This window comes from Enhydra lutris, unplaced genomic scaffold, assembly GCF_002288905.1.
Source record: "Enhydra lutris kenyoni isolate GAN:26980312 unplaced genomic scaffold, ASM228890v2 scaffoldscaffold4, whole genome shotgun sequence".
Taxonomy (NCBI): domain Eukaryota; kingdom Metazoa; phylum Chordata; class Mammalia; order Carnivora; family Mustelidae; genus Enhydra; species Enhydra lutris.
Genome location: NW_019154088.1, coordinates 22111993 through 22130115, shown reverse-complemented (window position 1 = coordinate 22130115; position 18123 = coordinate 22111993). Strand labels below are relative to the sequence as shown.

The 18123-nt window shown below is 39.2% G+C and overlaps 1 gene segment (V, D, J or C); it reads right to left on the bottom strand.

Moving 5' to 3' along the window:
* Positions 1-18123, bottom strand: part of LOC111161424 — a 438646-nt gene that overhangs the window by 322985 nt on the left and 97538 nt on the right. The window contains 1 exon segment of the C gene segment in view: positions 3051-3066. Within this exon segment, the coding sequence occupies positions 3051-3066 (16 nt within the window).

The following is an 18123-nucleotide window of genomic DNA, read 5'->3' as shown; positions in this document are numbered from 1 at the left end:
CCAGTTTCCTTCTGATCCACTGTGGTCAGTGCCTTCTTTCCATCCCCAGCCCCTGACAACGACTGACATGATTTCTGTCACCACAGATTAGGAGTGCCTTTTTTTGGAATTTCGTATACATGAAATAATGGATGAGGTACTCTTTTGTGTTTAGCTTCTTTTTTTCAGGATAATGAAACATTCCTCCACCTGAATGAATGAATTAGCCATTTATTTTTGTTACTGAGTTGTATTCAATTTTGTGAATATATTAGTTTCTTTATTCACGTATGTGTTCTTTCTTTTGCCACACCCAATCTGCTGTTGAGCCCGTCCCATGAATTTTTTAGTTGATACAGTCCTAAATTCTAAGATTTCCTTTTGTTTCCTTTTTGTGGTTTTGCGTTTCTCTGTTGAGATTTTCTTTCTGTTCACTTATTAAGAACTCAATTTTTGGAATACATATTCTTTTAGTTCTTTGTACATATTTATTTAGCACTTTATATTTGTCTGCTAAATTCAATAACTTGTGCCAACTCAAAGCGACTTTCTGTTTTCTTTTTTCATATGTGTGGCTGGGCTGGGAGGCCATGATGTACAGGGAGTTTTGCTGCTTTTTCCCATTCAATGTGGCACCTATTCTGTTATGACTGTTTTTATCACCACCTTTCAGCAACATCATCAAGAAGATGGGACCTTCACCATGCTTCTGCCCATACTCGGGTAAGGAATATAAAGTCTTTGAGGAATTGCAAATCTTTGAGTCTTGCACCTCTTGGATGAAGTCTTTGAGGAATTGCAAATCTTTGAGTCTTTCACCTCTTGGATGATCGAGGATTGAGGACTCTGCTCCACTTCTTGGCTTCTCATACCTGATCAGAACCTAGAACACCTTCATGATATCTCAATCTCATAAAAGGAAGGGTGATTTCCTCCCCTCCTTCCTTACTCCAAATAAACATAATCACAGATTACAGAATATGGCCCACACTTCCTCTTGTGTCTGCTTCTCAAAAAGATCCTTCCCAGGACAGAAAGATGACTCAGTTCCTGCCCTCAGGGTGCTGTCACAGTTATAAGCCTCTCCCAGACCGAGCCAGGTACTGATAGGCCAACTGCCACAACAGCGTGCTCAAAAGCCCTTTCCGGAGAGTGGGCTGGGTCAGCTTCTGAATGGGCTTCCTAAGCAGCAGTTAACCTTGGAGCTCAGAGTGAGGCCCGTTGCAATTGTTTCCAGAACGCTGCAGCTTTGGAGGACAGCCAATCAGAGAGACATCACAACACTTTCACTCTTCCCCCAGAACTACATACATCTAGCTAGAATCCTTTTAAAGTAAGTTTACATCCAAGATATGTCCTTTTCTTGCTATGAGGAAGAACCTCTCAATGTACTGTGTTAGAGAGAGAATTACTCCAGCATTAAGAGGAAAAAGAAAAATCAAGGGAAAAAATATATACAATTATATATAAACATATATCTGCATATATGAAAACAAAATAATATTTTAAATAGTATAACATTTCATTGCACATTTGCTTGTTCAGATCCCTTTTAGTGCTCATTAATGCCTTCAGGATAATGTACAGGCATCTTATAATGGCTTATAATTATTTTCACAAAGTGATTTCTGCCTATTGCTTTCATTTTATATTTACTTTGCCCATTCTGAGTTGTATGCTCCAGCCATTCTGAATTCCTTTAATGTAATTCTCCTAAACTAATTTTGTCTTTATACTTTTGGATATTCTATTTCTCTTTTTCTGTAATACTCTTTCTCTGACTCCCTCTTTGATAAATGTTTTCTAAGTAAGACATCACCTGTCCCAGGTAGCTTTCCATTACACTCTGTTTCCAATTTAGATGCCTGTTAGGTGGTTTTTATTTCACTTGCCTCTTATGGTAGCTTTGATCACACTATTTTGTAATACACTCCACAATATTACATGTTTCCTGAAGGCAGACACAATGCTGATTTCTTTTTGATTGAATCTCCTGTATTCAAGTCTAAGGTACATTTCAGGTGTCCAATACATGAACTATTAGAAGAATCTCAAGTAAATAGAGAAGACATTTGGCAACTTCACAAAGAATGTGATTACTCATTTGTAAAATTGAGAATATGGTTACTTTGCATTGTTAGTTTGAAAAATGTAAATAAATAAATATTTAATTTTATTCATGACATAACCTTGGCTTTCTGTTCTAAAGTTCACTATGATCTTTACTGTCTGGTATGCGGGGAGGTGGGGCTGAGAGCAGAGGGAGAGGGACAAGCAGACTCCGTACTGGGTGGGAATCCCATAGGACTTGATCCCAGGACCCCAGAACCCTGGGATTGATCATGCCCTGAGCCAAAGGCAGACACTTACCTGACTGAGCCACCCAGGTACCCCTCCCCTGTGCTGTTCCTATTTTTAAGATCACTTTCCCCACCTTTACTGTTCTTCAAGTTGATTAACTCCTACTAAACTCCAGGCCTCACCTTAGGTATCACATCACAGACTCTACATTGTTTTTGACTCACTACTAAGGCTGGGTGGGGGTGGAATCTATATGCCTTCAGATCAGCCTTTGCTGTCTTAAGCTTAGTTCTTGACTCATTTTAGAGTACAAATTCAGTGAGAGAAGATATTATTTATTTTCTCATAGCTCCTTTTTTCCCAGCATGTAACACATATATAGAATTTAGCAGGTACTCAATGATTAACTGTTGGTTGATTGAATGAATAAAATGAATGAATGAATGAATGAATAAAATCCGAGAGCCACATTAGCTGGTACTACACATGAAGTCCAGATATGAGATGCTAAGAAGTTGATCATTTGTTCAAGATGACCTGGCATGCTCATGGCTAGGTTAACGGTAGAAAGCAACTCTTTATCAATGTCATTTCTCAAGTATATCAAATAAGGAAAGCATATAGATTAATGAGCATGGGACTGAATAAATGTGAACACAGTAGAAATAGAGCTTGACCAAAAATAATATGGATGAGTTTGTATATAGCATTCCCTTTTTAGTATGGTGTTTTCCGTACTCTTAGGAATGTAGAAAAAGTATCAATCTAACCCGCATTATAGCCTCCCTCATACATAGACATGGAATAGGGTAAATATAAATGACAAGCAGAGTGAAAAATGTCCATTGTAATGGGACTTATAACTAAGTTTTAATAATTTATAAATCATGTTAAATCTAACTGAAGATGAGAAAAGGTATTTGATTTATTGACTTAGGATGTTAGAAATAGTTTTGTTAAGAACAGGAATGTGCAATAACTAGACTGATAATCCATATCGCCGTATTTTTTGAAATTTAAATGAACTGCACAGTATCACTTGTATGTGAAATCTTTTTTAAAAAGTTGAACTTACAGAAAGGAGTAGAAAAGTGGTTGTGAGGAGCTGAGCAGTAAAAGAAATAGGGAGAGGTTGGGGAAAAAATAAAAAATAAATGATAAAAAATTGAATCCATAATAATATACAGCATATAATAAATATTAAAATATATATAGATAAATAGTATGTGCTATATAAGATAGTATATAATATTCTATCATGTTATATATATATATATTTTCCCAGCCAGCTCTTGCTGTTGTGGAATATACATATGAGGAATATATATATATATATATATACACATTATATATGCACAATATATAGTGATATAGTGTGGTGGGAATCTGAGACTTGCTTTGGCCAATTTGGTATTGCAAGTTGTGATGGAAGTAAAGGTTTAAAAGATGTTTTCATGTTTCAAGTCTTGCTCCCCCATGATTGCCATGGAAATATGCCTGACCTAGGCTGCTGGACGATAAGGCAGGTGGAGAAGAGTTGAATAGTCTTAGTTATCCTAGACAAGGCCATTCCAGACCATCCAACTGCCTATCGATCTTCAGACATAACAGTGAGCTCGGCCAAGCCCGGAAGTGTTCATCTGTGCCCAGTCTAAATTGTCAATTCACAAATTTCTGAGTGAAATGATTTGCTGTTTTAAGCCTCTCAGTTTTAGAGTTATGCCCCATTATTGTAACAGTCACTTACAGATATAGCAGGAGATGTGGGTACTTAATTGAACAGCCTGTGGTGTGGCTTTGAGAAGATAAACATATGTTGTATTACAGGAGAATAGGTAGGCTCTCTAGTGAGCTCTGTATTGACTCCATGATTAGATGTCTCATGGTTCCAGAGCTCTGGAATCTCTGAGCCCATCCAAAATGGAATGACTATTGAAATTGTCTCCTGTGTAATGTAGCTTCCTAACTCAGGGGCCACTTTCAATGGCCACATGATTTTATTCTTAAAAAGATATTTCAGGAGGGAGACAAAAAATTAAGAGATTCTTAATCTCATAAAACAAACTGAGAGTTGCTGGGAGTTGGGGGTAGGGATAGGGTGGCTGGGTTATGGACATTGGGGAGGGTATGTGCTATGGTGAGTGCTATGAAATGTGTAAGCCTGATGATTCACATACCTGTACACCTGGGGCAAATAATACATTATATGTTAATTTAAAAAACATAAAATCAAACAAGCAAGATAAAGTAGAAGAAAAGAAAGATATTTCAGGAATGCTTTTAGCTTTTTGTGAAGAATCAGGAGAAAGTTCCTTTGCAAATATTAAACACACACACACACACACACACACACACAAACACATGTACACAAACTACACTACACATACATGATGTACACAAGTAGTCTCTCGTTTTCTCCAGAGAGCCATGGGTGTTTCATCCTATTTCTCTTTTTCTTTCTAATAGTTGGCATCTTTTTTCTCTTTTCAGCTTGAAATTCTACATTTAAGGGACTGAGAATTCAAGACATGAAGAAAAAATTTTTTCATAGAAATCCAGGTTGACTAAGTTCCTTCTATTCATCACATAAGTGAAAAACAAAAAACCCGTGGTCAGTAAACATTTGAGTGGAATCATATACTCAGTGGACTGCAGTATCAACTTGTTCTAGCCTATATTTCACAGAAATCTTAGTGACTAATAAAATTGCTAAAGTCATAAAAATTGACATTGGGGAAGTTAGAATATAAAACACCAGGATATTTTTTATTAGCTATGACGCTCATTTCATTACCACTCATTTGTTGGAAAGGGGACTCCCAGGTAAGTAACTTGGGCCAGTCAGATCACTTAAGTCTGAAGCCGCAAACTGCTTATGTTTTTGATTAACTGACAAGCTACTGGAGACTCCTGATTAATACACATTTGGGATATTTGGGATATTTCTTACATCTTCTAAGTCTTAGAATGATCTTGGCCTGGTTCTTCACACTTTGAACTGCATCCTACATACTCAAATGCGATGTAACCATCTCATCAGGATGGCTACCCAAAACAAGATCCTTGCAGCTGACCGTCTTCATGACATGCTTTTATTTATTATCATGATCCACAGGGCAGCACCTTTTACTGATGGACAGTGTGTCAAATAGTTCAATGTCTTCCTCAGGAAAAGAAAACACAGTAAGTGATTTACTGAAGCAATGCTTGGAAGTATCTTGTGAGTGATGAAACAAATAAATGATTGTGACTTATAACATGTACATCCTCAAATGCATTTAATGTAAAGGTACAATTATCCAGAAGCAATGATTAGAGATTATTTTGTTTATTTGACACAAAAATGAAGCACATAATTGCTAGTACTTAAAGGTACACAAACATTCACTGGGAGAACTTGCAGTAGGACCCTGGTTTCCCCATCTCGACGGAATCTTTTCCCCTGAGCTACAGGGGAAAGAAACTATATCTTCATTCCAGGGTCTGGTGGGATCAAAGCATCAGCAGAGATGGGTGCTTTAGCTAAATAGTAGCCTCTCTAAAAGTGAGACTGATTAGACTTTTTGACACCCTAAGACCCAAGGAACATCCTTAACTCATTTGTAGGACTTGCTATGTATCTAGTCTTCTTTAATGTTCATCCCACTCACCTACTTTAAAGCACAGCCTCTCTTACTGCTGTGTATAAATGGAAGCAGGTAGGTGCCTCCCAGTAGAGACCCCAAAGAGGCAAGGACCCAGCTGCAGGTTAGGGTATAGGCTGCAGGTGCCTGGAGAACATTGTGCACTTGCTGCACAGAGGTACAAGGCTGAGTCTCCAGGCTGGGAGCCTGCGATGTGCAGGGACAGGTGTTTGGCACTTTTGTTGAAGAAGACTGTGAATCTTCCATCTTCATTTTTATCTGTAACTGAGCGTATCGATATCAGGAAATTGGGACCTTTAGCAGGATATTTTTTGTACCATGAGAAGTAATCAAATAAATCATTATTGTGGTCACAGTTCAGAATAGAAATCTTTCCTTCTTGCACACTTAAGGATGGAGTTTGCTTGACCTGCTGCTGGTCACCCTTCTGTTGACTAGTCACCCCTGTTCAGAAAGAGAATAAGAGATTTTAAATTTTACTCTTAAAGTCCCCACAGAAAAACATCATAAGCCAGAACACAAAACAAAATAAAACACAACTTCCCAATTATGTCATCTCCCAGCCTTGGGTTGCCTCGTGGAGGTTTTCTGCCAGATTCAGACTTCCCGCCCAGAACTCACAGTCTGGTTGAAGCCACAGAATCAAGAGTGATGCTCCCAGGAGCTTGTCCATTTCTCCTGTGGACTCAGGCTGTCTTCTCTTCTGCCCAAGCAACCATAAATCTGACTTCAACTTCCTGCACTTTGTCCATTTCCTTCCCCAGAGCCTCCTATTTCGCATATGAACAACCTTGTTTTTAGCTGTTTATCTTTATGAAAGAGAGCACTGCCCCCTTTAGTCCTCATGTAGAAATATCTGAAAATGCATTTCTCTGTTCCTAAAAATCAGTTTGCAATCCCTGCCCCATAAAAATGTTAAAATAAGAGAGTGGTGGTGTTTTGGGAGAACACAGGGTATGATGTCTTTATCATGGTTACAGATTTAGAACACAGGGAGTTTGATAGCTTAGCCTTTAATGTAATCGCATTGTAACATGGTCTTTAAGGCTATCTATACTTGCCCTGAGTAAATAAATGCCACAAGGCAATTAATGCTCATATAAATTCTGGACACTTCTCTTAAAAACACAAATCAACACAACAGAATCTATCCTCTGTATTAAATCATCCTCTGCATTGGATTGTCTCTCTTAGAACTGAGATGTGATCATTTCGTGTATTCTTTATTGTCAAATGAGAAAATATTACATAATCCTGTAAAGTTTATAAACAGCATGAAGCCATAATCTTGAAAGGCACCAGAAGTTGCCAAAAGGCAGCATGTTTGTTTATATTCACTCTTGGTCTATATAATAGCTTATGTCTCCCCATTTGAATCTAATGGACTAGGCAAGAAGAATCTATTTGTGTTTTCAATGCTTAATCAGTAGGGCAACTAATGATTTCAGCTAATGATAAATCTCAAAATAAGTTTTTAGAATTGATTTGAGCAAAGACACAGAACACAAAATAAATAATTTTCAATGTGTGTTTTATATGGGAAGAAACATTTTAGGGGCACCTGGGTGGCTCAGCGGGTTAAGCCTCTGCCTTCAGCTCTGGTCATGGTCTCAGGGTCCTGTGATCAAGCCTGGCATCGGGCTCTCTGCTCAGCAGGGAGCCTGCTTCCCCCTCTCTCCCTGCCTGCCTCACTGCCTACTTGTGATCTCTCTGTCAAATAAATAAATAAAATCTTTTTTTTTTTAAAGAAACATTTTTAAATTTTATTTGAATAATAATGAAACTGATATTCCAGGTCACACTAACCAACCAATTCAGGACAATCTGATAAGTTGTCTGTGTTTCATATTATAGAGTTTAAACCCTTATAATTCACACTTTCTAGTGAAGGAATGTTCTCTGACTCATTCATGTATTTAAATATTTTATCAACATTTATTTCATTTCTATGAGGTACCTGGCACTGTGTTTGGTTTAAGGTTCTAGACATAGTTATGGAACAATCTTTGATCTTAAACACTTGTTGGTCTAAATTGGATGACTAATGTGAAGCTACATCCTTACAACATGGCATGATATGTAAGAGTTCTTACTGAGGAAAACACAATGGTTATTTTGTTATGGTGGCTCTAGCAAGCACATATACTAGGTTTCTGACTATTACTTCTTCCAATCCGTATCTGGACACATATTTTTTGAAAATGAAAAAGATTCTTATTTTATACACTTATATTCCTGCCTAGGATATCAATTACGGTACAGTGAGTGAAGCAGAGTTACCATAAGTGCTGTGGGATAAACGTGAATTACAGGAAATTCATCTTACACGATTGTGACACGAGCCAGGGTAGTGAGGGTCTAAGGCAGCTGGATAGTCAGAGAAGGAATCCCTAACCAGTCAGTCTAAGAACCAAGCACATCTAGCTGTGGAAGTGTGACTTGAGGGGAAGTTTATGGAGGAATCTAGGGAAGCTACTGCCCCATCTGGTTATCATCCCCATGAGTCCATTGCCAGATAGATGGTAGTGGTTGGCCACCAGAGTCAGCAACAGGAGACAGTGCTAGACAATGCACTCATATTTATTTTGAAATCTTTGTGTGTGAACTCCAAATGTGAATCAGTTTGGGTCTGCATCTATGCATTATGTAACCCTTGTTCTTGCTTCATGACATTTTTATTATTTTTTATCGTGTGCTACGTATGTGGGTAATAATTGCAGAAACCCTGGATTATTTTGTCTCCCTCTAAAAAATGTTAACTTTGTTAAATTACTATCAGATCACTTAGATTCTGTTGAGGCTGACTTTAACCTCTGTTACAGCAGAGATATTTTTCTTTTCAATTTTCTTTTTGTTTTAGTCACAACCCTTTCTCCTAGTGTTCAGTCCTTATTCTGGTAACTCAATTGAAAGTCTAAGGTGCTGAGCAAGACCTCTTTGCTCTGGAAAGGCCAGAGCTTCAGTGTTTTCTTAGCATAGCGCAACCTCTGAAACCTCCTTGGAGCTTTTAGACCCTCAGATGCTGTTTTCTTTCTTTCTTTCTTTCTTTCTTTCTTTCTTTCTTTCTTTCTTTCTGATTATTTATTTATTTATTTGACAGACAGAAATCACAAGCAGGCAGAGAGGCAGGCAGAGAGAGAGGAGGAAGCAGTCTCCCCGCCGAGCAGAGAGTCCGATGCGGGGCTCGATCCCAGGATCCCGGGATCATGACCTGAGCCGAAGGCAGGGGCCTTAACCCACCGAGCCACCCAGGTGCCCCCTCAGATGCTGTTTTCTGCCAGGCTTTCCAATGTTTCTCTCTGTGCATGCACAGTTTATGTGTAGGCTCAGGAAAACCTCTGTACCGATGTCACAGTCCTATTATATGAGGCTCATTTCTCTCCAATACCAGTTTCCCGCTGATCCTAGTTATATTAACAACCCTGATTATCACCTCTGCTTTTGCCATTCATCAAGCCTCCTGCTCTCTGCTGGGCTCCAAGTCCTTGTGCTGAGGTGTAGAAAACAGTCCCAGGAGAGATAACTCTGAGTGCACAGGGGAGTCCCTTTGCAGGCTTGCTTTCTCCCAAGGATTGCAAGCATTCACGGTCTGCACTCCTTGAAAACACTTCTTTCTTTTGTTTTCCAATTTTATAGTAGTTTACAGCTAGAAGATAATTCCACTATCAGCTATACTGCAAGAACAGAAAATATTTTTCTCTTAAGATAATACTCTCATGTATTTCCTCTCTTTAAAGGCAATTGTCCATTTTATTCGATAGTCAAAATGTATCATGTTTATGTATATTTATCATATCCTGTGCAGCTTATTTAGAAATGCCTTCACATTTAAAAAGGAATCAGGGTCTCTAGAAAAGCAAGGTTTCTTATCATTAATTAGTTTCACAATTCTTTTTATTAGTCCTCAATGCAGTTATCCTTGTCCATGCTCTGTAAGTATGTAGGCATGCTGAGTGCTCCCAATACCCTTCACCTTACTGTCTTATAATATATAGACAACTTATTTCAAGGATCTGGTTTATTTTAAGTCTCTCATAGCATGAGAGTCACCCATACATGGTGACATCCTATCATTTGCATATTATATTTTAGGATTTAAATTTGCTATGATCTACCTTGTTTCTCTCTCTCTCTCTCTCTCTCTCACACACACACACACACACACACACACACACACACACACACACACCACCCACAGTTTTCCTTGACCTGAAGCACTTTTTCCCACCCTCTTCCATCCTTCAGCCTGATGAACTTCTATTAAACTATTAGGTTTCAGGCTGGGGCATCACATACTCCAGAAAGCTATCACTGACAGACAGCTATTGGTTTTCATGATATCTTTTTCTCTCCTAATTCAGTTCTTCTCTTAGTTTACAGGAACATTATGAAAGCAAAAATGTATTCTTCACTAAACTGTTTGTTCAATGAAAGGAACTCTTCATTTAGTCAAAGTGCTTATCCAGGATCTCACAGGGATTCAGTAAATATTTGCTGAATAATTGAATGTATGGAAGTATGAGTAATGGCAGCAGGAAACACTGTCCTCACTGAGCTAAATGAGGAAATGCTGAGGTACAAAAAGTGTGACTTATTCGCCCAAGATGATATAGCATACTTGTTATTGGAAATTAGCTTTTTTTCCAATGGCTTTCCAAATAATAACAGAGAGGGAAATGGTATAAATAGGTAGTATTAAATATGAACAGAATGAAGAATTAAATGCACTGTAAAAAGCTGGAACAAAAAACAAGAGAAGGATTACAAAGCATAGCATTGCTCTTTCTTTGACACTTCCTTATGTCTTAGGTTTGACTTTTTTATGATTTCCCTTCATACATGAGCTTGTGCTATATTGTAGGGAAGAAAACAGCTTTCAGGGCGAAAATACCCATTTAACATAAGCCTTATAATTGGGTTTCAGGGATCTTCTAACTGGATTTGCTAATTCACTGGTTCCCTGACTTAGGGATTAGGATGTTAGGCATGGTTTAGTCTAGGACAGATATGTTCACTACATTGAATATTCATCAGTATTTCCAAGTGTCTTGAAAGTGGAACCACTGTGATCAAATGTGCAGCTCTCCACACCATGGTAGAAGTGAGTGAAAGCATGCAAACATCTCTCCTGTGTTGCTGGTTTCAGAGACTACAGTCATACTCCTGGGTTCAGGCTTCAGGTGGGAAGCTCTGTGCGTCCACTGCATGGAAGCAGGTGGCTAAATCTCTGGTCTGGGATGTGGAAAGCTCTGCCCATCCTTCATACTAATAGTGGTCCTTTGTTTTTTCTCCTCTTATTATTCCCCATTTAAATATATTAGAAAAAGGATCATGGAGCTTTTTCCAGGGTTGTAAGCTAGAAAGATGTAAGCTAGAAAGATGCAGAAGAGATAAAGGTAAGATCGGTGCTTTCTTGTTCATAGAGATGAAGTGGGAGGCTCTGTCCACATTGAAGTTCACTGCTCCTTCCTGTCCAGAAAGAGAATCAGGTATGAGAGAGTGGATCAATCTGTAGTATTTACTTAGTACCTCGATTGCCACAGGGACCTCAGGGCGAACCATGCACGTGCCTGCACTGTAGTGCCAAGTTGTGGTTCATTTAGAATTGCTTTCTGCATAAATCAGGAGATGCAAGACAATGGACATGCAGTTCGAATCATACTGGGCCCTTGCTTCCACTCTGTGGGTTGGGTTAGGTCTTCAGCTCTGGCTTCATGTACAGGCTGCTGGTGTCTGGAGAACACTGTGCCCCCACAGCGCAGAAATAAGTGACTGAGTCCCCAGGCTGGGAGTCTGTGATATATAGGTGGCTGTTATGTTCCTTGATATTGACTGCGAATTTTAGTCTTCCTTTTTGCTGCGTTCCAGAAGCAATGTACGACAAGAACGTGAGGTGTCCTTCAGGGCTTTGTTGGAACCACTGCATACTGGTCATGGAGATAGAATAATTGCACATCATAGAGGCATTTCTGCCCTCTTGGAGGATCGGACCCTAGGGCTCTGCCCCACCTTCATCTCTACTCTTACCCCTGTTGAGAAAGAGAAAAATACGCATGGGTGAGGGTAACTGCAAAATGACTCGCTGTTCCCAAGTGTAGGATATTTTCCCCTAGCCTCCATCCTCATGGTAGAGGACACAGCCCAAGAGACTGGTGTTCTCTCTCTTCCTCCACTTCTCCTTCCCTCCCTTGCTTTTTTCCAAGGTCAGTTGTGAAATTTCTTCAGGTTCCCTCTGGGATGTTCTTAACTCACAGCAAGTTTGTATCCACAGGAGGCCCAGCAGGACTCCCATTTGTGTCTGCATGGTTCTTGACTCTTCCGTTGTATGGATATTCCTTGACGTCAAGTCCCTTTAAATAATGGTATACATCATACCTGGAATTTGAAGCTAACTTGGTTCTGGAACCTGTCAGTTTCATTACATAGATTTGGCAGCAGCCACTCCAAAGCACTGTCACTCAGCTTTGTAGAGGGAAGCTCCGCCTACTTGTGGCTTAGGGCACCTTCCCCACACTGTAAGGGGTGAGTGTGTGTGTGTGGAGGATAATGGAGGATTTGTCTTTCCAGCATTTAAGAATATTTTTTTCTTTAAACTCTGAGTTTATGTAGCATAATTTGTGTAAAAAAAGTGGGAAAAATGTTAGCTCAGTGGGAGAACAGAGAAACAGTTTATATATTATGAGGAAGAGATACTGACGGAACAGAAACCTGAGACATGATCAGACTGAGAAAATTTTCTCAGTTGTGAATGACTTGTTTTATATATATATGTATATATGTATATATGCATACACATATACATATATATACATATATACACGTACATATATACATATGAATTATATATATGATATATAGATACACATAAATATTACAAATATATATAACCAATTGACCTTTTTTACATTCCATGTATCTTATTTGTTGAATTTATTAAAGTCAAATGATAGAATAAGAGGTCAGGACATTTGAACACTATAGAAATAAGAAATTCATCAAAATAGTAGAAAGAAAAATACTTACTTCCTCAGTCCTTTTCATATATATGTATGTATACACACACACACTTCATATATATTTTACATATATATAAAAAGGATTGAGGAAGTAAATGTTAAATAGTCTATAAGTTAAACTGATAGAGGAAATACTTTTAGGATATATATATATACATATATATATATGTATATATATATACACACAATACCTGAAATATCTATCATCTCTCTCTATCATCTACCTATCTCCTGAAAATTTCCACTTTATCAATTTAACATATAGAGAATTAGTTTTTAATCAGGACTATTGCTCTCCAGGGGATATCTGGCAATGCCTGGAGACATTTCTGATTGTCACAACTGGGGAGGGGAGGGGGTTGCTGTTACATCCTAGTTTTCGTGTCTGAGAGACCACCAAGGAGCCAACACCGATATAATCACACGAGGGTTTATTTGACAAGCTTAAGCTTGGGCCCAAGTATACCCAACACAGCAGAGTAGGGACTTGGACCCCGAGGTGACATGCTTAAGCTTGGGCCCGAATATACCCGATGCAGCTGAGTAGGGACTTGGACCCTGAGGCTAGTTAAGGCAGGTGTTTTTATGGGTCATTACAGGAGGCTTGGGGGCCGGGAGGAGGAGAAGTTTCAGACTTTTCTGCAGTAAGCTGATTAGTTGTTGCCGGGATGTTGCAGGGTGGGGTACTTTCTTAGAACTAAAGCAGGGTGGGGGTCCCTGGAACTAAAGGAAAGTTCAGCCCTTGGGCCTGAGATGGCTGCTGAAGCTAAGATGGCTGTACTTATGCTAAGGCTAAACCTGAGGTGGGATGACCTTAATTTTTCTCGGCCTCCACAGTTGCCACGGGCATCTACTAAGTAGAAACCAAGGATGCTATTAAATATTTAAGATGCGTAGGACAGCCACTCACCCCAAATCCCCTGGCCCTAAGTGTTTCTGATGCTCTGCTGAGAGATTCATGTAGACAATGGTCTTCAGTTCAAACAATCCTCAGCCATTTTCTTTTACCCTTTGTTTTTCCACCTGCTTCTGCCCTTAGGTACTTTACCTCTTCTTTCTTGGCCTCTTTCTTTGTTTTTATTTTTCTTATCCTTCAGTTTCTGATCTTACATGAGGTATAGGCAAGGCTTAGAGAAGAACAACAATCTCTACACAAATAAATGAAAGCTCATAGTGGTCCCTGATGCTAAAAAATATGGATTCATGAAACCCAGAAATTACAGAAGAATGAAACAAATTGTCTTGTTTTAATCTCCAGCTTCATTCTGACTTTTGGAGGTAAAAAGAAAATGGGTGATAAGAAAGCAGGATCATGTATGTTATTAACAGTTCTCTGGCCCACCTATTTCTTTCTCCTCCTCCGCTGCCCTGGCTTAAATTAGTAGCTGTCTTTCTGTTTGAGGGATTTGCATTCTTCATTCAGCAATGGATCCTGAAAGCTGAAATGTACTTTTCTCAGGGTCAAGTGTTCCCTCGTGGACTAACCTCGTGCTGACACCATGTACTAGGAGCAATGCAGTCCTGACCCAGGGTTTCTGAGTGTGGCCTTTGGCATCAACAGCCTATTTCATAAGTCAATCAGAGAAAGACAATTTTCATATGATCTCTCTGATATAAGGAATTTGAGAGTCAGGGCTGGGGTTTGTGGGGGATGGGAGGGAAAAATGAAACAAGATGGGATCGGGAGGGAGACAAACCATAAGAGACTCTTAATCTCAGGAAACAAACTGAGGGTTGTTGAAGGGGGAGGAGGTTGGAGGGATGGGGCGGCTGGGTGAGGGACACAGGGGAGGATATGTACTATGGTGAGTGCTGTGATCTGTGTAAGACTGATGATTCACAGACCTGTACCCCTGAGGCAAATAATACATTATATGTTAATAAAAAATAAAAAATAAATAAAATTGTATATAGTTTAAAAAAATCAACAAACTCCTTTTTAATTCTAAAAAACAAAACAAAACAAAGCAGCATGTTTCAGAATGCTCCCGGAGCATGATGAGTGGCCCAGGTGCTCTTAGAAATAATTGCTCTGAATGGCGGTGGTAGGGCAGAGGATTCTTCAGCTTCTAGGCCCCGCAAGCATGATGGCTGCGGCAAACGCCCCTCTGTCCCCAAGACAGGGGGTTCCTCTGTCCCAAGACAGGAACAGCCCTTTCTATATTCCCTGATATACACAGAGCATATCCCAGGACACAATGAAGTTCCAAGCTGTGGTTCCTACTCTCCAGTTTTTTCATTTTTTTTTTTTTAAAGATTTTATTTATTTGACAGATAGAGATCACAATTAGGCAGAGAGGCAGGCAGAGAGAGAGAAGGAGGAAGCAGGCTCCCTGCTGAGCAGAGAGCCCGATGCGGGGCTCGATCCCAGGACTCCGGGATCATGACCTGAGCCGAAGGCAGAGGCTTTAACCCACTGAGCCACCCAGGCGCCCCCTCCAGTTTTTTCATTTTTAATCCGTTGTGCTAGGCAATTCACAAAACACTGTTAATCCTCATGATGACACTGTAAGTACTGTGGTTATTTCCAAGGTACTTGGAAGAAAATCATTCCTCTCTAAAATGCCCAAAGTTACACAGCCACTAAGCGGTAGAGCCATGAGAAGCTTTGTACTTTTCCCAGTGTTTGGTCACTTTTCAGGGAGACAGCCAGTGAAGAACAGTGATTATGGAAAGGCATGGGAGCCATCTTCTGGGACAATAAAAACAAAATCTCCTGCCAGTCCAAAACACCTCTCCCCAAAGGAAGAGAGGAAAGAAAACAGATTTATTATTGAAGAATCATTAAGCCAGAACGTGACAGGCACCACGGGCAATCCATTAAAGAGATTGCAAAAAAACAGCAAGAAATTTTACCCCTTTATATAGTCCCACAGAAACAACCCATTATAAGCATTTTCTCAAAATAAACAATAACTAGTCCTCAGGTAAAAGGACTTGACAGGGCCATTTGTCACAGTTCCTCCTTAATTTAACTGGTAATTGGGATAGCACCTGTGTTGGCTAATTGCCTTTATCTGAAAGAAGTATTTCTCATATCCTTATGACAGAAGGCAAGTTTGCAACTTAGAGCTAGGTGTCTGTGGAGTTCAGTCTCCTATCCTCCCACAGACACTGAGAGAGAGGAGTGCCATCATTCTTGATGATTCCATTTCAAAGAGATGGCTTCCAGGTGCTTGAAAAAAATATTCTTGGATTATAAAACTGGCAAGAGATTTATTCAGCTTTTTAAAAGATTTATACATCTCAAAGGGACAGAGAAATTTGTAACTACAAGTTTTCTAAAGTAAATACTTTAAGAAAAGGGAGAGGGCGAGTGTTTTTCCTTTTTATACTGGGAGAATTAGAATTTATTTTTTTAGCTTTAATTTATAATTGCCCTTACAATCTTCAAGATGAAGGAGTTCCATATGATAAAACTTTCAGGGAGTTCTTTAGAATAAGTTCCTGGAGTAATACAGAATTTAAAACAACAACAAAAAATAACCTTTGGAATCTAAAAGGGGAAAAAATATAAGACTACAGTTATTAATTATTTACATGGAAACTGATATTGTCTATGGTTAAAAAACCAGATGAGAAACTGAATTCCATAGTCTCCCATGAGTGTAGGAAATTGATGGAAATTTTTAAATGAGGCCGCTTAGTGTGGAAGATGGTTTTTTTCTTAATAAAAAAATTATAAGAACATTAATACTTCAAGAAGTACATATAATCAATATAAATGCAGGTTCCTTCTTTGTGTAAACCCAGCACTTTTTTCGCATCTTTTTTTCTGCATTTACACATGAACCCTGAAAATCACAAACCCATTTTTTGTCAATCCTGCTACAGTTTAGTTGTGAGTAACAGAAAATTCAACCAAATAATGGTTTATTAAAAATTTTCAATTTTCATGCACAAATAAATGTGGGGGAGGTATTTGACTTGACATGTAAAGGACAAATGTGGGATTGGGGCGGAGACATATGCTTTTTGATAAAGTTATCACTTCTGTGTTGCAGGAAGAAAATAATTGGGAAGGGGGACAGGAAAATGTAGTTCTGTACCAGGACAGCAAAACTATTACAGGAAACTCCTAGCAGGTTTCTGATTATATCTCATTGGTCAGAACTGTGTTATGTGCAACCCTTAGTTGTAAGAAAGGATGTGAGACATAGTGCGGGTTTGTTTGTTTTTAAAGATTTATATGTTTATTTGAGATAGAGAGAGACAGAGAGAAAGAGACAGAGAGAGCACGAAAGTGTGGGGAGGAGCAGAGGGAGAAGGGAGAGAAGCAGACCCTTGCTAAGTGTGGGGCCTGATGTGGGGCGAGCCCATGAACCTGAGATCATGACTTGAGCTAAAACCAAGTGTCCCATGCTTAACAGACTAGGCGACCCAGGTGCCCCACCCCCCGCTTTTTTTTCTTGAGGTGAGGAGATAGTTGGGAGATAGTCCAAATCGACACTGATGGTTTGTTAATAAGGAGGCAGAAGACAATGGTGACTAGGTTGGCAACTTGCAGTGTCTGCCTTCTTGACCACTAAGGTGGGGTTTCAGAATATTGGGCAGAGATGAAGTGTTTCCTCCTTGAGAAGTCAGTAAAAATTTCACAGTAGTGATCACATTTCCTTAGAGGCAGTGATAATCGTATTTATAGGTCATTTGTTGAGTATATAAGTTGCACCTGGGACTTCATATAATTTTACATATTTTATCTCATTTAAGTCACAGAAGTTCAACAAGATGGGTAGTTCATGTATTAATAGGAAGCTTGGATGAAGATCAATACTTGCCTAAGGAGACAGAGCTAGAAAATTGCACATGGGAATTGAACCTGGTTTTTATAACTCTAAAACCCATGTGTTTTGCATTATATCATCTTGCTTTAGATACAAATAGGAGTTCTTCAAGTATAAAAGTGGGCCAGTGGGAGGCTTGTCAGGCTGAGGGAACCATCAGCTTCCAACTTCTTAAGAACAAACTGGTGGCTTCCAGAAGGGAGGGGATAAGGGGTACACAACAAGGGGGAAGGGGAGTGAGAGGTACAGGCACGGCACCAGAATAAAAGGCATAACAGAGAATGTGGCCAATGATATTTTAATAGCATTGTATGGTGACAGATGGTAGTTACCTTTATGGTGATCATAGCAAGATGGATAAACTTGTAGAATCACCATGTTCTACACCTGAAAGTAATG